The following is a 22,758-nucleotide window of genomic DNA, read 5'->3' on the forward strand; positions in this document are numbered from 1 at the left end:
TGCAAGAAAGGGAGGAGAATCTTTTTTTTGCAACGAGTAAAAGATTTAGTTTCACAGAAATACCGAAATAGTCGAAATTGAAAGTTGTAGATTCGTTTATTTTTTTTTCTAATTGTTGTGACAGTGGGAAAGTTTCGTTCATTATTGGCGGTAAAGTCAAATGTTTTATGATATGACAGTAAAGAATGTGACATTCTTGTGAAAATAGACAATTCCCTGGTAGTGTAAAAACATCTGATCTCTGTCAAGTGTAACATTAATTAAGTTAAACTATTCAAAAGAGAATTACATGATAATACGATGTTTTTGAATATAATTTTCATGATTCGTGACGTTTGCATATATGTAGCTATTAAAAAGAGCGAACGTGCTGCTAACCATAGCAACAAAAATCATTTCATATAGCAAATGTCATTTTAAGTAGTTTACATCTTCTCCTTGTTTTTTGTGAGTTGGCACATCATCGTTTAGTGTCTACGAATAATTGAAACGCTCTCTTAATGTGGAAAGGAGAAGAACTTGTGGCTAAACAAAGGACGTGCCTATATAGGAGTGGTTTGAGGTTTGGAGAAGATTGCCAGAACGCAGAAAGAAAAGGACAGTTTAAATACTGAGGGAGAAAGAGTGTCTGTGTGTGTCTCGAAAGCTTTTATCTTTATTATGCGTTATTGAGTGGATTTGTCAAGAAAACCAGAAATGGCTGCCAACGAGCATCAGCAAAAGGTATGTATGTGTGATTATAATTGCCGCATTGAATATTTCATTCTAATATGAATGAGAAATCTACGTGGGCAAATTTTGTGTTTAGAAAATAATGTAACGAAGCTCGACAGTCATTACGATCCAAGTCAGCAATATGTCAGAAAATTCAACAATGTCGAAAAAACATGATATTTTTTGAATAAAAAATATGTCGGATTTCATTTTTCTGAATCATTGAAAGTGAATGACAATTTGGAAATATTGATGAATATTGTTCTCACTTTTGTTTTTTATTATAGTGGGATTTTTATTTTTTTAATTTATTTTAAAAGGTAAACGAATAATGACAGATCATTTCTCTCTCGGCTAATACTAGTAGTCTTTTCGATATTTATTTACATCTGGAATAACATCTGTCAAAGTGACAGTTTTGACTTGAGTTTGTATAACTAAATAATTGTAATTATTCACTTAATGACAAATCAATGATTTAGGTCATCTTTTTATAAACAGGTGGTTGAGTTAGATATTTTTTTTATATTTGAAAGAAAAAAAAATTCTTTTTCCTTCTTTAGAAAATCATTATTCTTGTTATCAGTTATTGGTTACAGAAATTTCATTATGATTTTCCCTTTTCATATTCTCGAGAGGCTAGAGAGTGTTGTTTTTTTTTAACTTAAATATTTTCTTAAAAATGAGAAATTAATTTTTTTTTTTTGTTTAAATAGACTTTCACTGAAATGAAATAGGAAATTAATTGAAATTCGAAAGAATCGGAGCAAAGTGACGAAAATGTGAATGAAAATTCGTGTCCTTGCTTTCTGGACGTGTTTGTACAGGATGTTAATATCATTATATTTATAAACGTCACTGATAGTGGGGACTAATATATTTTATAAATCATTGGAACATTGACATTTCTTGTTGTACAAAATGTTACAATCTTATGCGTATATATATGATTTGTTAACTAAAGTATGTAATAAGACTAAAAATAGAATATCACTGGAACAATACATTCATGCACTAGTAACTACTTCAAAGTTAATTGTCCTCATATTGTGAAAGGTTTCAGTCACATACCATCGGTGTAAAAAAATAAATTTCATTCAATTATAATATAGTTAGTTAATAAGAAGAAAAAAGTTTGTCGACGGACATTTCGTTTTCTCGAAGAATTTCCTTTTACATTGTATAAAGTGGAAGATCTTTAAACATATGGTACATTTTATAAATTTCATACATTTTATATAATTTATAAATTTTATACATTTGATACATTTGATAAATAATTTCCGCAATTCTTTTTCACTTTTCAGAAGAGAAAATTAAATTTCCATGTCAAGCATATTGTTTAAATTCATCTATTTCATCAAATAGAAAGTTAAAAATATAATTCACACAAATAAAAGATTATTATGAAATATAACTTTTCTGTGAGTAAATTAACATTTTAGTATTTGCATTTCATGTGCATATTTTATATTCATAAACACTTACACCAAACAACTTTACATTTACATTCGAAAGTAATATAACTACTGTAATCGGAGAGTTAATAATACTAATAATGTTTATGAACATTATCAAAAAAAAAGAAGACTTTTTTGTTTTTCAATTTTATATCATTTTTCCTGATAGAAAAAAATTGTAAAATATTTTTTTTTTTTGAAGGAAAAAAATTTAGATAGTTTTAAAAAAAGTTTGAATTAAAAGAAAAAGACTTATATTGAACATTTGAATGATTCGAATTGATGATTTTGCAGTTTCTAGATTTTTTCCAATTCCTTCTCTTGGTGTTCGCAGAGTTTTCATAAATACAATTGACTTTAAAAAATAATATTACTAATAAAAATTGTATATATAGTATATAAATGTATATAATATATATACTTTATGTAACTTTATATAGCAATTATGCAATATTGTTTAGTTGAATGTGAAACTAAATAGAATACTAGGAAAAGAAGTGAAGATAAATCGTAATTCAATCGTCCGTCAACTGAATGTGATAAAAAGATCGTTAAACAGTTCAATAGTAGATTCTTGATTGGAAATAAAAATTAATCACGAAATATATTTTACCGATATTGAAGGGAAAAGAAAATAATTTTGTCTTCGGAAGAAACTTTCTCTTTCCTTTTTTTTTCTTTTTTGTTTCTCCTTACCTTTTTTGTTTCTTTTTCCATTCTTGTTTATTTTTTCCCTTTATTTCCTTTTTTTTCTTTTTTGTTTCTTTTTTTCCTTTGATTTCTTTTTTTCATTTTCTGTTTCCTTTTTTTCTGTTTTTCTTTTTTTATTGTTTTCTCTGTTTTATTTTTTCAAAAACAAAAACTGAATCGAAAAAGCGTGAAAGTAATTGATAAACTATTTGTTTTGTTAATAGGAACAACAGGAGTCACGAGAACCTGCTCATCATGCAAGAAGACCGATGAATGCATTTCTAATTTTTTGTAAACGACATCGCGGCTCGGTTCGTACAGGTTTTCCGCATTTGGAAAATCGAGCTGTGACTCGAGTACTCGGCGAATGGTGGGCCACACTTAATCCTGATCAGAAACGTTCCTATACAAATTTGGCTCAAGAGGTAAATGATTAATTGAAAAATTAATACAAAAAATTTAATTAATATAAACAATAGAATCAAATTTATATATTAATAATCGTTGCGAATTTTTGTTGCCTGTTCGCAGTTTGAAGTCAGATGTTTTTGTTTGTTTTTCTGTTTCATATTTTTTTAATAATTTTTCCTGTTAAATGTTTTTAACTTTTAAAATTAATGAAATGCTACTTCAATGCTTTGAGAATTGAAAAATAGCAAAAATTAATTAAATAAAATAATTATTTTGGATTAAAAATTATAATTTTTGCAAATTTTATCAAAATCTTTGATAATAATTGAATTCTTTTAAAGGATTTTTATTAAAATTTTTATTAAAATTAAATGCTATAAAAAATTTTTATTGAAATTGTAAACAAAAACAAGTGAATTCCTCCAAAGAATTTTATTGTTCATGAAAATAATTAAATTCTTGCGACGAATGTTATGAAAAACTTTTGAAAATAATTGAATTGTTGGGACGAATTCTATTTGAAAATTTTAAAAATAGTTTAATTGTTTCGAAGAATTTTATTACAATTTTTTGAGACAATTGAACTCGAGAAATTTAATTAAAAATGTATTGAAAATAATTAAATTCTAATAAACAAATTTTTAAAAAAATATTTAAAAATAATTGCTTTCTTTTAAGAAATTTTATTAAAATTGAATTGGAAATAATTGAAAATTATTTCGAAGAATACTATTGAAGTTTTTAACAACAATAATAGAATTCTATCGAAGATTTTTATTAATTTTTTGATTATAAAAGATTTTGTTAATAATTGTAATTAATAATTTTGTTAAAATTATTCATAGAAAATTATATTCTTTTGAACAATTTTTTTTAGAGTTTTTGCAAATAATTAAATTATTTTTAAGGATTGCTTCAAATTTTTTTAGTCTAATGTCATTTTTTTAAACAACTTTAATTAAAATTTTGAAGGTAATTGAATTTTATCAAGAATTCAATTATTTTCAATAATTGTAATAAAATTCTTTGCAAAATGTCAATTTATAAATAATAAAAATCTTCGTAAAGAATACAATTATTTTTATATAAATAATAAAATACTTTTTAGGATTTCACTTATTTTCAATACAATTTTAATTGACCTCTTCGAAAATCACAATTATTTTTAAAAATAATTTAATTTTTCACAGAAGTTCAATTATTTAAAAAACTTTTAATAAAATTCAATTCACAAATTTTAATTATTTTCATAAATAATGAAATTTTTTCTGGAATTCAATTATTTTAAAAAAAACAATTTTAATTGAATTCCAGGGAAAATTAAATTATTTTTTAAACTTTTTTTTTAATTCTTTGAAAAAATTCAATAATATCAATAGATAGTAAATTTTTCACAGGAATTCACTTATTTTAAATGCAATAATTTTAATAAAATTCTTCTCAAAAATTCACTTATTTTTTTAAATTTTGCAAAAATTCAATTATTTGTAGAAATAATAAATTTTTTCGCAGGGATTCAATTATTTAAAATAGTTTTAATAAAATTCTATTCAAGAGTATGTAGAGGTACTGATGTAATCATTGAATTCTTGTAAAGTATTTAAAAAAAATTTACAAAGAATTTTATTAAAAACTTTTGAGAATAATTGAATTATTTAGAAAAATTTTATTACAATTTTTAAAAATAATTTAACCTGTTAGAGAAATTTTATTAAAATTATCTTGAATGTAATTTAATTTTTTCCTAGAAATTTTATTTAAATTGTATTGAAAATAATTGAAATTCTCAGAAGAATATTATTATTTACAAAAATAATTGAATTCTTGACAAGAATTTTACAATTTATAAAAATAATTGAATTGTTTCGAAGAGTTTTTTATCAGAATTGTTGAAAATAATTAAATTTTTATTAAAACTCTAAAAAAAATTGAATTTAAATAATATTTTTAAAAATAATTGAATTGTTTCAAGAAATTTAATTAAAAATGTATTGAAAATAATTAAATTCTAATAAGTTAACAAATAACAAAAAATATTTTGAAATAATTGCATTCTTTTAAGAAATTTTATTAAAATTTGGAAACAATTTAATTTTTTCGAAGAAATTTAGTTAAAAATGTATTAAAAATAATTAAATTCTAATAAATAAATTTTATCATAAATTTTTGAAAATAATGTAATTCTTTTTAGAAATTTTATTAAAATCGTATTGAAAATAATTAAATTTCTGCGAAGTAATATATTATTTATCAAAATAATAAATTATATGAAAAAAAGATAATAAAATTTTGTAGAAATACAAATTTAATTATTTCAAAGAAAATAAAAATTTTTTCATAGAATTTTATGGAAATTTTTATAAGTAATTTAATTACATTTAATTTAATTACATTAGATTTTCATTGAAATTGCATTCAAAATAATTGAATTCCTCTGAAGAATTTTATCAACATTTTTAAAAATAATTTGATTGTTTCGAAGAAAATTTAAAATCTTTCGAGAAATTTAGTTAAAATTGTATTGAAAATATTTGAATTCTTATAAAGAATTGTTTCAAAATTGAACTTTTTCGAGAGATTTTATTAAAATTTATGATAATAATTGAATTCTTGTGAAGAATTTTATTAATATTTTAGAAAATAATAAATAATAAGAAACTAGAAACCAATAAATTGCAAATCAATGTTTACCTTTAATTTTCACAATTTTATCAATTATAATAGAAAATATTAACATTTACTATCTCCTTTTCTTTGTTATCAATTAAAAAATAATAAACATTTATTATTTCCTTTTCTTTGTACTTTTATTACGAAATAATTAACATTTATCAATAATTATTAACGTTTTCAGTATAAAGATGCTTTTCTAAATGCAAATCCGGACTTCAAGTGGTATAAACTGCCAGCACCACCGCTTCGGACATTATCAACGAGACCAACGAATAAAAAATCAGAAGCAGGATCTAGTGACAGTGGTCACGATGAGATGAAGGGGGAAAATTCTTCATTGGATTTTCCACATACCGAAAGAACAGAAGGCGATGCCATTCAACCGGGCAAATTAGCTGATGAATCGCAAATCGGTGGTCTTAGCTCATTATTTACACCGCAAAAAGTTCAATCAATTGATAATGATGAAATAGCAAATCTCACAACACCGAAAGTAGAAACAGATAATAATTCCACTCCAAAACCGCCAAAAAAACGTTACACCGAGTTACCTCTTTCAGTGGAACAAAAGGAGGATTGTAAAGCCGATTTATTTGGCGATAAGAACAAAACTAGAAAAGAATCAAATAATAATCATCACATGGTATTAATTTCTTTATCAATATAAAACTATTTTTTTCTACCTTAATTTTTGCAATTTTTTGATTATTTGTTATTATTATCAAACGTTTAAATGAACGTCTATTTTTTTATTCGCTAAAATTTAAATTTCATTCGAAAATATTTTTTCAATTTAGAAAATTAATTACTTTCTATAAAACAAGAATTTATTTTAGTAACATTTTATTCTTGTAATTTTTTGAAAATATCTAAATAGAAAAAAATATTCGTTCACATGAACGTTTAAAACTTTAGGAAAATGTTAATTTTTATACTAATTAATTGCAGTAATAATTTTAATGTTGTGTAATTTTTTCTCGAAATATTTATTTCCTTTTTAGTTGAAATGATTTTTTTCCTTCTTCAGGAAATGGAGGACGGACGAAATGAGGGTAATTCTTATTTTGAAGATTCGAATGCAGATGAGCAGAATTTTCGTGGTGAGAGAACATGCAAAGGTTTGCGTTATCAAAAATTTCTCGCTGAGCAACAGAGAAATTTTAATTCCTCAACTCAACCGAATAAACGTAGGAAAATATCGGGAACACGAAGTATTCCAGAAAGAACTGAGGGGAGAAGAAATTCAATTTCATCGAATGTTAGTGAAAAAACCGATTCTCTCAGCAGTGAAGGTAACAGTTCACGTGGAGATTTAGAACATCTTGTTGAAAGGTAAATAGAAATATTTTTTTTTTTTTACTTTTGTCGATAGTTAATTAATAAATATAAAATTTTTTAGTGCCGAGGGAAATATCGAGGCTTCAAAACCAGAAGATACAGAAACTGAAGGAGCCGGCGGAGAAATGGATTTTGGTCCTTGGAGTCACAAGCGATTCAGGGCTGAGTAAGATTTAAAAATAATTGTTTTATATTTAGAAAATGGAAAGAAAAAAAAGTGTTTCTCTTTTCGAAGAATTCGCTTAATTAGAAACTGTTGCGATTTTCAAGAAGACAGTATTTATTAACCAATTTTTTTTTGTTTATATTTTTCAGGGATTTTAATTTAGAGAAAAAAATTGAAGCACTCCCCTCATTGAGTTTAGAGGAATTCCAGGAAAAGAAAAAACAGCAACGCACCAAAAAGAAGAAAATTTTACTTAAAGGAAACTCGACTTCAACGAATAAGAAAAATTACGACAATCTTCTATCGGATAACGATAGTATACAAAATAATCAAAAAAATTTAAGGCCTTCTGATGAAATGAAAGAGGAGGAGAAAAATCTTGTTGGAAGTCAAAAGCGAAAGGCACGAAAGGAAAATATAACACGAAACGCTGCTCTGACCACTTTATCTAAACAAAACAATGACCAAGATCCAAGTAAATGTGAGTCACTTGAAAATAATTTTACAAATTATTACTTTTAATTTTAACATTTTCTTTTGCTTAAACAATAATTTAGAATAATTAAAATGTAATTTTTTTATTACAATTTTTTATTTTTATTTCTTTTTTAATTTATTTTTTTATTGCTTTACTTTATTTTTAATTTTATTTTGAATATTAAATACTACTGCAAATATTACGTGCGAAACAAGGTATTCAGTTTATTATTATTATGCAAATTACAAAATTTTTTATTTTCAAATATCAACTTTAAGTTTTTAATAATTTCAAACTTAAAATTCTTTAAATTCAGTTTTTATGTACCTACACAACAAAATAATAATTTTTTATTATTTTCAAAAATTTGAATAAAATTCTTCTCAAAAATTCAATAATTTTCAAAAATTTGAATAAAGTTCTTCTCAAAAATTCAATTATTTTCAAAAATTTGAATAAAATTCTTCTCAAAAATTCAATTATTTTTAAAAAAAATTTAATTCAATTTCACGAAAGAATTCAATTATTTTTAAATATTTTAAATAAAATTTTGGAAAAAATACAATTATTTTCTAAATTTTGAATAAAATTTTTCTAAAGAATTCAATTATTTTCAAAAATTTGATTAAAATTCTTCTCAAAAATTCAATTATTTTCAAAAATACATTATTTTCAAATAGTTAAAAGATATTTTTTAAAACAATAATTCAATTACTTTTAATACAATGTTAATAAAAATTTCTTTAAAGGAATTAATTTATTTTAACATAGTTTTGAAAAAATTTATTTATGAAAATATAATTTTTTTCAATACGATTTTAATTAAATTTCTTGATTAAAAATTTTTCAGAGGAATTCAATTATTTTTAGAAATTTTGATAAATTCTCTAGAAGAATTAATTTATTTTCAGGACAATTTGAATTAAAATTGCTGGAAAGAATTTAAAATTTTTTTTGAAACAATTGAATTAGTATTTTTACTAATTTTATTATTTTTTATTTTTATTAGTTTTATAAACAATAAAGTCGTTCACAGTAATTTAATTATATTTTAGATACAATTTTAAAAAAATTTCTCAAATGAATTCAATTATTTTAAATAGGTAATTTTTTAAAAAATTCTTTATTAGAATTTAATTATTTTCAATTTTTCTTTCAATTTCAATATTTTTAATTACATTTTTTGAAAGAATTAAAATATTTTTTAATAATTTTCAAAGAAATTCTTTAAAGCAGTTGCATTTTTTTAAATTCTAATAAAATTGTTCAAAAGAATTTAATTTTCTATCAATAATTTGAATGAAACTTAATAATAGAATTATTCACTACAATTATTAAGATAGTCGATTGTAATCGAAATATTACAGAGAAATTCTTTGAAAGAATTAATTATTGTCCAAATCTTTAATAGTAGGTATTCTTCGAAAGAATCCAATAATTTCCAATATTATAATAAAATTTCTTGAGTGAATTTAATTATTAAAAAAAAATTGTAATATAAATAATTCTAAGAAAAATTTCCGTATTTTCTAAAAGTGTCAATAAAATTCAATAATCCAATATTTAATCACAATTATTAACAGACACGATTATTTTAAAAACTTGGATGCAATTCTTAATAAAATTCGTTTACTTTCAAAATCTTCCATTTAAATTTAAAAAAAAATTTATTATTTAAAAAAATTGAAAGAAATTCTTCAAAACAGTTCAATTATTTTCAAAAATTTTGATTAAATTCTTCACAAGAATTAAATTATTTTTAATAGGTACATTAATTTTAAAATTGAAAAAAAAATTATTAAATTATTAAATAAAATTTTTAGCTTGGTGCGCTTCACCAGATCTTGAGGCTCTGGCGTGCCTTGCAACTGTTGCAGCAAATCGTACAAAACTCACAAAATCGTAAGTAAAATGACTGAAGTTCGATAAAAATTACTTTCTTGTAAAATCGAAGAATTTATAGACGGATTTTTTTTTTGAAAAAAGAAAAGGAAATGGCGATGATAATATTATTGTACGATAGATACAAACGGTGCTGCTACTTTTTTATAATCATGTTGTCATCTTTGTCGCTATCACCATATATATATATATATTATATATATCGTTGTACCACTGTGGAAATCGCTATTGTTATATTGAAAAACAAAAAAATATTTATCGTACACGCAAAATTAAAGAAAAAGCGAAATAATATCAACATACATAAGACTTCCGTAGTTTAAGAAAAGGAAACGGTATTTTATTTTAGTGAATCGTGTCCAAAAAGCAAAATATTGCCGATTTTGTAAAATTCCTTTTTTTAAAAAACAAAAGAAAAAGAAAGAAAGAAAATCCTTAATCATTCTAAAATTGATATTAGTGTACATGAGAAAAAATTTGCTACTTATCTAAATTAGAAATTTTTAAATTCTTGTTAAATTTAACAAAAATTGTAAATATTAAAATTTTTTTCTATTAAGATTTTGTGTTGCGTAATTCTAAGATTATTATTATGTATTATTATTTTTGCTTAATTCGGTTTTTTTTAAACAAAATAACGGAACTAAAGTATTCCTTTTTTTTTTGAAAATCGTGTAAAAATCATGTACATAAGTATAAATATTTTTAATCAGATAATGAAGAAAAAAATGCACTCAAAACGTTGACGAATATCATGAAGTGATTTTATTTATTGATGAAGAATATAAAAAAGAAACAAACTAACTTTGATGTTTATGTATTTCTTCAAGCATTTTTTAATCGAAAAAAAATAAAAATGAAGAAAGGATGACTGTAAAGAAAAAACAACAATGGCCATAATTATTGACGTGTATTGTCGTTAATTTTAAATATTAAAAAAATCGAAAAACTTTTTAAAAAAGAATTTTAAATATTTTACGAAAGTTGTTGTAAATAGCGATTGTGCAGTATTACAAAAAAAAACAAATCCCTTTACGTTGCAATTAATAATAAAAAAAACGGTAGAATCAAAATGTAAATTTTTAATTTTTAAGCAGTTAATTATAAATACAATATATACGTGGATCGTATACGTACAGAAAGTTTTGTAATTTTTCAAAATAGAAAAAGAAAGAGAGAGATAGAAAAAGAAAAGAATGAAAAGTATCTCTAAAAAAGATATTATAGAGAGAGAGAGAGAGAGAGAGAGAGAGAGAGAGAGAGAGAGAGAGAGAAAAAAGGGGAATGGAAATGGCTTCTGTATGAAATCCATGAAAGAACAAAAGCAACTTCCACTTGACAGAAATAGTTTAAATTTTTGGATACTTCCCAAACTGATGCAAAATTCCTCTAATTAAAAAAAATGATGCTAGATTTGTGGAAAATTTTTTTTCATTGCTTTTTATAAGTTAATAAAATTGTAGAAATAATTAAACAGTAATTATAGAAATGATTGAATTTTTTTTGTGATTAGAGAGAGGGAATTTTTTTTAGAGGGAATTTTGTGTCAGCGATAATTTACCTCAAACAGTGCTAAAGTTCTTCCGCGGAAAAAAGAAAAGATTATTCATTATAGTTAAATTAATAATCTCGTTTTAAGTTTATAAGCTCAAATTGTGTAATCTAGAGCTTTTTATTTTAGGGGAATTTTTAATGCAATTGTTATCTTAAGTCACAGTTAGTAGGAGTACACCAAATTTTACCATTTTTTTTTTGCCTCATTCTGTATTTTAGTTAATTTATCTGCGAAAATGAATTTTCACTTTTATTCAATTTTTTCTATTTGAAGAAAAATTTTTCCTTTTTAAATTTTCTTCTAAAGATGAAATAGTTCTAATTTTTAACTCCAAACTTTTGTTTCGAGTTATGCAATATTTGACTTTTATCAATTTTTAACTATGTAATTCTATTAATTTAATCAATAGCAATTATTTTTATTTTCTTTAATAGAAGAAAAACAGTAAAATAACGCAGATAAAATTCCTGAAAGGAATTTTTTTTACATAGAATTTTACCTTTTGCTAGTGTCTAGTAATCGTCGTGAATTTTAAAGCGCCTTGAATGTTTCGAAACATTTTTTCAAATTCATCTATACAATTTTAAAAAGCGAAATAATAAAAAGCTTGTTTAGAGCGAAATAAGAGAAAAATACAAAGTGCAAGGAAAAGCTAATAAAAAAGCATAATAGTAAAAAAAAGAATTCTGAAAATAATTTGTAAAAATTTTAAAATACAACTTCAAAAGTGGATTTTTTGAAAAAAATTGCTAAAAACGATAAAAAAAGGCAATTAAAAAAAAAACGAAAATTGTCAATCCACATAATAATAATATTAATATAAAGAGTAAGACTACTTATATATACAATATATTTATAATATTTATATGTATATCATCTAAGCAACCTAAACTGATGTTTCAATTTGGTGTTTTTGTCAGAGAAAGTAAGATAATCGTCTGTGATTTTGGCTAATGGAATTTACAACGTTTTATATTTTTCTACATTTAATTGTCATCTTCAGTTTTGCTTAATGGAATTATAAAAATAAAACAGAAAGCAAATCTTTTGACAACTATTTTTAGAGAATTAAAAAGAAAGAAAGAAGGGATAAACAGGACTTTTGTTAAAGTCATTTGAAGTTGAATAATGTTTATATTTCAAACGTGCCTTGATAATGAGAGAAGTTATTTTTAAAGAAAAGAAAAAATGATTGAAACAGATTGAATACAATTTTTTTTCTCGCTTCTTTTTTTAATCACAATTTGTTTTTCTTTTTAACTTGCGGACCACTCGGAGAAAATAATATTCCGAGCACTCCTATAATATAAAAATAAAATAAATATATATGAAAAAAACGATTGGGCACTTTTAACGATCCATTTGGATTTCACTGCACAAAATATCTTTGTAATAGCTTTAAAAATTGTAATTTTTAGTTAATAATTTAATATTATAGTAAAACTATATAAATATATATGTTATATACACGTCTGTAACATATTGTATAATGTTTATAATAATAAAGATATAATATTTTGATGTAAAATGATTAGAGAATGACTACATTTATTTCATTTTATTCATTTTATTCATTTACTTCATTGAAAACAGTAATAAAGAATCATTACTATTTTTTTTTAATTCTCTGTATACATTTTTCGGAAACAATAAATTTCTCGTCTTTCTAACATTCGACTAAAAGTGAGGGGATTCAACAAAATTGTCGCTTTTCTACAATATATATTGAGATTTTTTTTGTTATTTTGATTTGTCGATAAAATTGTGATTTTTCACACATCACTATAATAATCACTGAAATATATTTTTTTATTGAAATATATTTATATATATAATAATATATATAATAATATAATATAATAATATATTTATACAGTATAAATCTTCTCTAGTCAATAATTTCTCAAACCACTCTGTATACATAATCTTGAAAATTTTTTAAAAGTGTATAATATATTAAATAATTTGTGTCTTAACAATATTTATAAGACTCGTGAGAGGTAAAGATTTTTTCTCGTTTCTAAAAGGACGTAAACAATGAAAAAATCCATTGTTCTCTTTTTTTTATAATATAATAAGATTTGATATGAAATTGAGAATTATGTCAATTTTATAATATATATAACGATAAGCTCGATGTTGAAACAGTTGTTTCTCAATTTTCTTATTAATTATAATTTATATATAATAACTATATCTTACACATTGCAGCATTTACACATGAATTCGGTAAAGAGTTCATTCGATTTTAGTCGAAATTAATTATTTTAAGTCAATCAGGAATTATTTTTAAAAAAAAAAATTCATTTAGTAATTTACATATTTAAAAAAATACCTAAGATAATTATTATCCTATTTAAAATAGGATAAATTTTAAAAATTCGTAAAAGAAGTTATACATTTTTTAAGTTCTATCAAAATACCTATCAGATTTAAAAAATATATATTTAAATAAAAAAACTTTCGAAAAGTTTTTTTTTAAATTAGTTTTCTACCAAATAAATTATTTAATTTGGTAACAGTTTTAAAAACTAATTTGGATAAAAGTATTTTTTTTTAAATTCGTGCAATAAACGAAATAAATATACCACTATGATTATAATTAAAATTTCGTTAATTAAAATTTCATTAATTTTAATTTCATAAATATTTAAAAATTTTCAATAATTATAATTTTTAATATATTAAAAATTAGTTTTTTCTTTGTAAAAATAGGCACATAGAATAAAAGCATCGAATGGAATATCAAAAATTTTCAAAACCTAATCTCCTAACAAAAATTAACTTCGATATAATCGATTTATAATTATATACAGATTGTAATAAAAAATAATATAACGTGCTCTAATTATAAATGACAATGTTATAATGAAATAACGATAATGGCAGTGTACTTATTTTAAAGCAGAAGTACACACACACACAAAAATAAGTACTTGCTTCATGAAAGAATTCACAATTCTTTGACTTTCCATTCATTTCAAGTTTTCTATTCTTTTTTACAACAATAAAAATCGGTAATATTAAACCAAAATATTACGGAAAAACACTTAAAAATATTCATCTCATCACTTCGAAGATGAATAAAAAGTGGTTCTTTTTTTTATTTGTCTTGCAGTCAAGATGATTCCCTTCTTTTCTTTTATTTCCTTAAAATATACTAGGAAAATTGACTTATGATATGAAAATGGACTCCTTAGAATATATGCTATTCGTGTAGGAAAATTGTATTTTTTTTTTTTTTTAATATTTTCTAATAAAATTTTTTTTCAGTCTTTTTGGGATATTTTAGGACGAAAGACATTTTTTTTAAAAGAAGAATATTTTCTTAAAAAATAAATTATCTAGGAGAGAAGAAAGTGATGCTTTATAAAACAATGTGAATTGTTAAAAATTTGATAAGTACGTTTGTTTTCCTTTTTTTGGGAAATTGGTTAAAAAAAATTCACACCGAAGAAGTGGAGGGAAAAATTAAGTTAAATATAGGAAGAGATTAAAATTAAGTTAGGTTGCCCTTTTTTCTGTCTTAATAATAGATTAAAATTTTGCTTAAGAATTCTACTTACGAAGAAATTATTTTATAAATTAATATCGGGTGTATTGAAGAGCACTTTGTTTCTAGCGATTACTTAATTTCATCGCGGAGATCATTTGATTCGATTATTATTTTTATACCCACACACCGTGAGGATTTTTGCTAGTAGGCACTGCAGTTTCTAATTGTCTTGGAGATCCTATCATTTTTCGTGTACTGCCTGGTCGCTGTGCGCCTAAAAATTAAAATTTCGTTGTTGATTTTAAAAGACGGTAAGAACAAATATTTCTTTGGAATTTATTTCAATTTAATTTTCAGTATTTTATTAAATAATTATTAAAAAGGAAAATTACCTTCCAAAAGATGTTTAACCTGCTCGTCCTGGGGACCAACAGTTAAACTCTGTAAATTCGCTTCCTTCATGTCGGCCACTAATCGTTCGACCTGTAATTTTTTCTCCCCAATCGCAGATTCCAAACTGGCAACTTCCATTTTCAACGATTCAGCGCATTGCGTCGATAATTCCGCCGAGCGTTTTATTTGCTCGACTTCACTTTGCAAATGTTCAACTTCGCTTATCATTTTGCGCTCCAACATTTGATGTTCATCGGTCTTGCGACTGATATTGTGTTGCTCTATTACCAGTTCTTCCATTACCAATCTGTCAAAAAAGAAAGAATATCATTATTATTACATAATTTCAAAATTATAATTAAATATTAAAAATAAACTTCATTTCGATGAATTTTTTTACTATTACAATGAGAATAAAAATTTTTTAAAAATTAATAAATTACAGTAAATTTATTAGTTTTTCTTCTAAATATTGCGACAAATATTTAATTTTATATTTCCTTGACTTTTCCCTGATTTCCAGACAAAATTTTCACTTTTTTCCTGACCCTAAAAATTATTAGATACTCAAAAAAATGTTCTATTACATTTACAAATTTCTTTAATTGTAAAATTATTCGAAAAGATCAGTAACTTTTTTTTAAATAAATATTTAATCATTATTATTTTTCCGTAGGAATTAAAATTCTTCAAAACATTCATATTCAAATCTTTTTGAAATTCAATAACTTATAAGAATATTATTACAAAACATGTTTTGTAATAATTTAAATTACCATAAAATTTTTCAAAAATAAAAAAAATAAAAATTTGTCCTAATAAAATCCTTTGCAAGAATTCAATTATTTTTACAAGTATAGTAAAATTTCTCAAAAAATTCAATTATTTTTAAAAAAATGTAACAAAATTCGTTGCAAGAATTCAATTATTTTTTTAAATAATGAATCGATTATTCGGTAATTCATTTTTAAATCAATTTTTATTAGAAAATTCTAGAAGAATTCAATTATTTAAATTAAAAAATAAATAATTTATTGAATAATTGAATATTTGTTACAATTGAATTCTCATAAAGAATTTTATCAACAAATTTTTAAATAATTGAATTCTTTTCACGAATTTTAATCAAATTTTTAAGAATAAATTACATTTTTCGAGGAATTCGATTAAAATTGTATCAAAAATAATTAAAATCCTGCGATGAATTTTATTATTTTATGAAAATAATAAAATTCCTGAGAACAGTTTTATTATTTACAAAAATAATTAAATTATTGCGAAGAAATTTATAACAAAATTTGTAAATAATTGAATTCTTGCAACGAATTTTATTCAAGTTTATAAAAATATTTGAATTTAGGTGAAGAATTTTATTATTTATAAAAATAATTGAATTCTTGAATAGTACTTGGTTAAATTTTTTTTAAATAATTGAATTCTTGCGACGAATTTTATAAAAATCTTCTTAAATATTTGATATTTTTCGAAAAATATTTATGAAATTTTGTATTTTAAATAATTGAATTCGAATTCGAATTTCGAAGAAATTTATTAAAAATTTTGTAAATAATTGCATTCCTGTGAAATTTTGCCAAGAACTTTATTAAAAATTTTCAAAAAATAATTGAATTTCGAAGAAGAATTTTATTATTTATAAAGATAATTGTAATTTTGACGAGAATTTTTAAAACATGTTTGAAAATAATTGAATTTCTGGAATCATTTGTAACTTTTCCAAAATTCCCTGACCTGTGACAACCCTGATTAGTTTTTTAAATTGAAACAACATAAATGTGAAATATTAATACAAAATGTACCTAATTTTGTTCTTGCACTGAAGAAGTTCCGTTTCACAATTCGCCAATTTTGATCTCAAGAGCGTTATTTCTGATTTGAGAGTTTTCTCCTGCTGCTTAACGATTTCGTTTTCCTCCTCTACGTGTGCTAATTCTTTCAACTATATTCAAAGAAAGAGAGAACGAGAAAAATTAAAAAGAAATTAAAAATTGTTATTCAATTCAAAATTTGGAGGATATTAACTGTTTTTTCCATAGTAAAAGAAAAAAAACCGTCTCTTTTCCCTTACACACCTGTTCCTCAATTTTACGACCAGCAGTCTCAAGGCGGCTTACTTCCTGAGCAATAAAATCCATTTGATGCATTTGTTCCCTATTTTTGGTCTCCCAGTAAAGTATTTCCGCATCATACTAAAAGTAATTTTATTTTAAAAAATTTGTTCACCAAACAACAGTTTACTATATTTATTTGATATTTTTACAATTATTGCATTTTAAAAAAAAGTCTTCTGTCAATTATATTCAAATAATTTTTGATAAAAAAATCACCTTTGTCATATCTGCTTGCTGTGAATTGAGTGTGTCCTTTTGTCTATTGACTAGCCTAATAAGCTCAACATATCTTTGACTGTACGCGGTGCCAGCCGCATTTTGTGATTGTCCTGTTACTTGGTTCATATTTTGACTTGGGCTTCTACTTTCTTGAAACTCCTAGAATCATTAATATTAAATTTTTATTCATTTGTTTCATAAAGTTCTAGTTTTACAATTCTTTTTTAAATTCAGTGAACTTTCTTTTCATTTTCTTTTATTTTTATAGCCCTGATTTCTAGACAAAATTTTGAGTTTTTCCCTAACCCTGAAGCATATTCTGATTCACTATTTTAAAATTTTCTATTACATTTATTTACGAATTTCTTTGTTCGTAAGAATTTGAAAAGAATATTAATATTGATTTATATCATAAAAAAAAAAATAAACTATTACCTGATTAAGATTCTTTTTAGATTTTACTGCTATATTAGAAGACAATTGATCCTCTTTGTATAGTCTTGGACTGCTGCCTTTTGCGCCGGAAACACCTTGAGATCTTCCCGGACTACTGAAATTTGGTGGTGGTGGGTCACGATACGGGGGTAATGTCCTCAAAGGCGGAGAACTGGGACCCGGTGGATCCCTATAAGGTGGTACTTCTCGAACCTTTTTCTGAGACATGTAAATGGCTGCAAAATAGAAAAAAAAACAATTTACAATCAACAATAAAATTATTTAATGTAATGACAATATTTTCAATTATTAATCAATTCGTTACTATTTCAAAATTAATATTTACATTCAGAGGCTGTTGTTCTCGTTGGAGATTGAGCAGTTTTTTGAGATATTTTCCGCATATTAAAGTCTTTTGACTTTAATTGCGGTGTAGGCTGAATTATGGCAACATTTTCCATTTGTACCTGAAAATAGTCGATTATTTAATTGTATTTATTGAAATTGTAGCCTAGTTAATTAATTATTATAATAGTTATTAAAACTCCAGCCTACTTAATTATTTATTACAATATTTATTGAAACTCTAGCCTAGTTAAAAATTGTATAAATAATATTTATTGAAACTCCAGTCTAGTTAATTATTTATTACAATATTTATTGAAACTCGAACCTAGTTAATTATTTATTAGAAAAATTAAATGTGAATTTAAAAAAAAATTTCAAAATTCACACAAGAATCATGAAATTGACATAGAAATCTTGTCGCGATAGAAAGTAAATAAAAGAAAATTGTTGACATAGAAAATAGCTAAAAATAGGAAAAATTGAAAGAAAAAATAGAAAAAAAAAGAAAACAATACCTCAGACGTGTTTTCCGACGTGTTTCCATGAAGGCCACTAAAGGTTAACGACTTTCTAATATCTCGATTTCTTTCTAGGCCGTCTTGTACATCGTCGAACTCTTGGACTGGATTAGTCGGGCTATATTTAGCATCTTCATAGGGATTGAGTGATTGATCTCCCAAGGAACTAGGTAATCCGCTTGGCCTACTTCCATGAACTAATCTTGTACCCGAAGGACCTGGTGCTTTATTCGATTCCGGGGTAGATCGCTTCAATATCAATTGAACCTCGGACGCATATTCTCCCCATTTCATCAAAATCTTTACGAAACCAAAAAAGAAAAAGGAAATTAGTAATTTGAGAAAACTGGACTATGTACTAAAACAATTACTATTCATCAATAATTAATTTTTAATTACTTTTTTTAAATTCCAAAGTTTCTTAAAACAGAGTTGCTACACTTTTGCTCTTTTCAAATTCCCTGACTTTTCCACATTAAAAAACGGAATTTTTCCAGGTTTTTAAAACGAAAATTATCCGAAAACATCAATAACTTCATTTTTAAATAAATATTTAATCATTATTTTTTTATAGAAATTAAGATAAATTCAAAAATTTTAAATTCAATAACATAAGAATATTATTATAAAATATTATTATAATTAAAACTTGCTACTTTGTTACTGTAACTTCTTCAAAAATTATTTTCATTGTTACGATTATTCATTTCTAGACTTTTCAACCGTAATATTTTTTTTAATAATTTTAGAAGAAGTTCTTTGTGAATTTTCAAATTCTTTGGTTTACAATTTAATTTTACGAAATTTCGATTATTCTGACATTCTTCAATTAAATATATTAGAAATTAAAAACTTCAAATAATTAAAAAAAATTCCATTAAACTTATTGAGAAAAATTAATTCTATAGAATTCTTAATTAAAAGTATGAAAAGTTCAAATTTTCAAAGATTTTAATTTGAAATTCATTTTCAAATCAATATTTATTTAGAAAATTCTACGAGAATTCAATTATTTAACTATAAAAATAAATATTTTATTAAACAATTGAATGTTTTTTAAAATTGAATTTTCATAAAGAATTATTTTATCAACAAATTTTTAAATAATTGAATTTTCTTGACAACTTTTAATAAATTTTTTAATAATAAATGCATTTTTCGAGAAATTTAATGAAAATTGTATTAAAAATAATTGAAATTCTGGCAAGAATTTTATTAAAAGTATTGAAAATAATTGAATTTCGTAGAAAAATTTTATTATTTATAAAGATAATTGAAATTTTGACGAGAATTTTTGTAAATTTTTAAACATAATTGGATTTCTGCGAAGAATTTTATTAAAATTATTTTGGAAAAAATTGAATTGTTGCGCAAAGAATTTCATTAAAATTTTTGAAAATAATTTTATTCTTTAAACAATTTAAATTAAAAATGTATTGAAAATAATACATAAATTTTAACAAATAAATTGTAAAAAGAACCTTCTTAAAATAATTGAATTTCTTTTATAAATTTTAATAAAATTTTTCAGAATAATTACATTTTTCGAGGAATTCCATTAAAATTGTATTAAAAATAATTGAAATTCAGCATTGAGTTTTATTACTTATGAAAATAATTGAATCTCTGTAAAAAATTTTATTATATTTATGAAAATAATTTGTAAATAATTTTTAATATTTATAAATATAATTGAATTTTTTTGGAAGAATTTATTAAAATTTTAGAAAATAATTGAATTCTTTTTGAAAAATTCTATAACGAATTAAGAAAAAAATTTAATTCTTTCGTGAAATTTTTTTAAATAATTGAATTTTTTAGAAAAGTATGTTTAAAAAAAATTAAACTCTTTAATGGAATTTTATAAAAATTGTATTGAAAATAATTGAATTTTTGGAAAGAATTTTACTATGTATTTATAAATATAATTAAATTTCTTTGAAGAATTCATTAAAATTTTAGAAAATAATTGAATTCTTTTGAAGAGTTTATAACGAATTAAGAAAAAGATTGAATTCCTTCGTGAAATTGTTTGAAAATAATTGAATTTTTGGAAAGAATTGTACTATTTAAAAAAATAATTGAATTGTTTCGAAGGATTTATTAAAACTTTAGAAAGTAATAGTATTCGTTCGTGAAATTTTATTAAAATTTTGTTCAAAAGTAATTGAAATTTTGCAAAAAATGTTACTACATATTTATAAATATAATTAATTTCTTACGAACAATGTTATTATTTATGAAAATAATTAAATGTTTGCGTAGAAATTTATGAAATTTTTTTTTAACTAATTGAATTCTTTTAGGAATTTTAATTAAAGTAACAGATATTAAAAATCATTGAATTGATGAAATTTTTGGAAAATAATTAAAATTTTGCCAAGAATTTTATGAAAATTTTTGATAATAATTGAATTTCTGAGAAGAATTTTACTACTTTTGAAAACAATTGAATTTCTGCAATCATTTGTAATTGCTTCAAAATTCAATTTGTTTTAGTAATAATTAAATTTATTTAAATTATTAACTATAATTAAATAATTATAGTTATAAATTTATATATTAAAAACGACAACGGTAATTAAAATCGATAATTATGAAAAGTATTAGTGATATTGGTTTATTAATGAAATTATTAATAAGTATTGAAATCGAGTTGTAATGAAACAATGACCAGTGAACCTTGTCATTTCGATAGTTTCCGATACAAAACGCCTATTATTATTTGTTGCTTAATAGAGTACTAAATAAGTACCTAGTTCCATAAATATTCTAATATATAGATAATTGCCCACCTTTAGAGGGTTTTCATAAGGAGCGAGAAGCCTTTCGCTCGTTCGCCAACGTTCAATCAAGGTGAACCGTCCAGTTTGTGCTGTTGCATGTGCAAGTGCATAAACAACATCCTGGAAAGAGATATTCCAAATAAACATCAAATAAACCTCATTTCCACATTTCTAATCGAACTATGTAACTCTTTTTCTCATAGTAATTATTTTTTAATTCATTCCAAAAATAATGACATTTTTTTTAAATTGAATAGAAGAATTAAAAAGGAGCAAAACTTTTTCGATTTTACACTAATTTACACGTATGACAAGATTAAAAATGAAAATATAAAAATTCCAATACTTTAAAGTCAAATGTTTTCGCTTTAATCAATAACTTATAATACATCTACTTCCCACTTTGAATAAAAACTGTTGAATGTCACTCGTGCCATATAGAAAATATACGATTGACAAACGTTTTAAACTTCGGAAATTCAAAAAAAAAAAAAATATTCTGTTTTTTGTTTTTAACAATTTGAAATAAATTTAATAATTTACCTGACAAGTCGTTGTTTCTGTGACACCACAAACAATACGTTGAATACCCTCAACCCACACCTTTAACTCCATTGCATCATAAATTCCTTGGCATGTCTTTTTCTACTAATGTTATTTTCTTATTGTCCTGTATCACGAGATACTTGTGAATTCTCTCTTATTGCAAATTTAACGTATAATTTCAATTAAATTTTCTATTTATTGTGATTCTTCTTTATGGTCATTTATAAATATACTTGATATACTTATATGTCATTTAATATAAATAATTTTTTACATACGTGATGAATTAATAAAATCACTGTGATTCAAAAGGATAGAAATATCAAGTGTTCTCAATATATTTTTATAATTTATGTGAGAAAAACTCTCACCTTATCACTATTTGCAGTTATTTTATTAAATTATCCTCCATATCGACAATCTTTAATTTTCTGTGTTCCATAACCTCTGCAAATGCAAAAAGGGGAAAATTTGTACAAAAAAATGGGCTGATTTTTATGA

The 22,758-nt window shown here is 23.1% G+C and overlaps 2 protein-coding genes across 2 annotated transcripts; one reads left to right on the forward strand and one right to left on the reverse strand.

Annotated features, from left to right (window-relative positions):
* The first annotated feature begins 172 nt into the window (after positions 1–172).
* LOC122507785 lies at positions 173–11,306 on the forward strand. Its single transcript, XM_043620691.1, has 7 exons — positions 173–723; positions 3,089–3,289; positions 6,130–6,591; positions 6,976–7,280; positions 7,348–7,452; positions 7,602–7,933; positions 9,754–11,306. Exons 1-7 carry the CDS (start codon positions 697–699, stop codon positions 9,834–9,836), a joined length of 1,515 nt encoding a protein of 504 aa, XP_043476626.1. The 5' UTR covers positions 173–696; the 3' UTR covers positions 9,837–11,306.
* Positions 11,307–14,379: 3,073 nt separating this feature from the next.
* On the reverse strand, positions 14,380–22,647 carry LOC122507795 (ras association domain-containing protein 8). The gene is made up of 11 exons (XM_043620702.1): positions 22,629–22,647; positions 22,255–22,381; positions 21,721–21,831; positions 18,923–19,225; positions 18,406–18,526; positions 18,060–18,295; positions 17,622–17,783; positions 17,367–17,483; positions 17,094–17,233; positions 15,276–15,583; positions 14,380–15,157 (listed from the first exon to the last, which is right to left on the reverse strand). Exons 2-11 carry the CDS (start codon positions 22,324–22,326, stop codon positions 15,057–15,059), a joined length of 1,671 nt encoding a protein of 556 aa, XP_043476637.1. The 5' UTR covers positions 22,327–22,381; positions 22,629–22,647; the 3' UTR covers positions 14,380–15,056.
* Between the last annotated feature and the right edge of the window lie 111 nt (positions 22,648–22,758).

This window comes from Leptopilina heterotoma, unplaced genomic scaffold (assembly GCF_015476425.1).
Source record: "Leptopilina heterotoma isolate Lh14 unplaced genomic scaffold, ASM1547642v1 Lhet_51, whole genome shotgun sequence".
NCBI classification, from domain to species: Eukaryota; Metazoa; Arthropoda; class Insecta; order Hymenoptera; family Figitidae; genus Leptopilina; species Leptopilina heterotoma.

Coding starts and splice junctions, on each gene's coding strand:
- LOC122507785 (XM_043620691.1), top strand. CDS start 697: ATGGCTGCCAACGAGCATCAGCAAAAG. Junction 724..3,088: donor CCAACGAGCATCAGCAAAAG/GTATGTATGTGT, acceptor TTTTGTTAATAG/GAACAACAGGAGTCACGAGA. Junction 7,453..7,601: donor CACAAGCGATTCAGGGCTGA/GTAAGATTTAAA, acceptor TATATTTTTCAG/GGATTTTAATTTAGAGAAAA.
- LOC122507795 (XM_043620702.1), bottom strand. CDS start 22,326: ATGGAGTTAAAGGTGTGGGTTGAGGGTATTCAACGTATTGTTTGTGGT. Junction 18,527..18,922: donor CGTCGGAAAACACGTCTGAG/GTATTGTTTTCT, acceptor GACTATTTTCAG/GTACAAATGGAAAATGTTGC. Junction 17,484..17,621: donor AGCAAGCAGATATGACAAAG/GTGATTTTTTTA, acceptor AATTACTTTTAG/TATGATGCGGAAATACTTTA.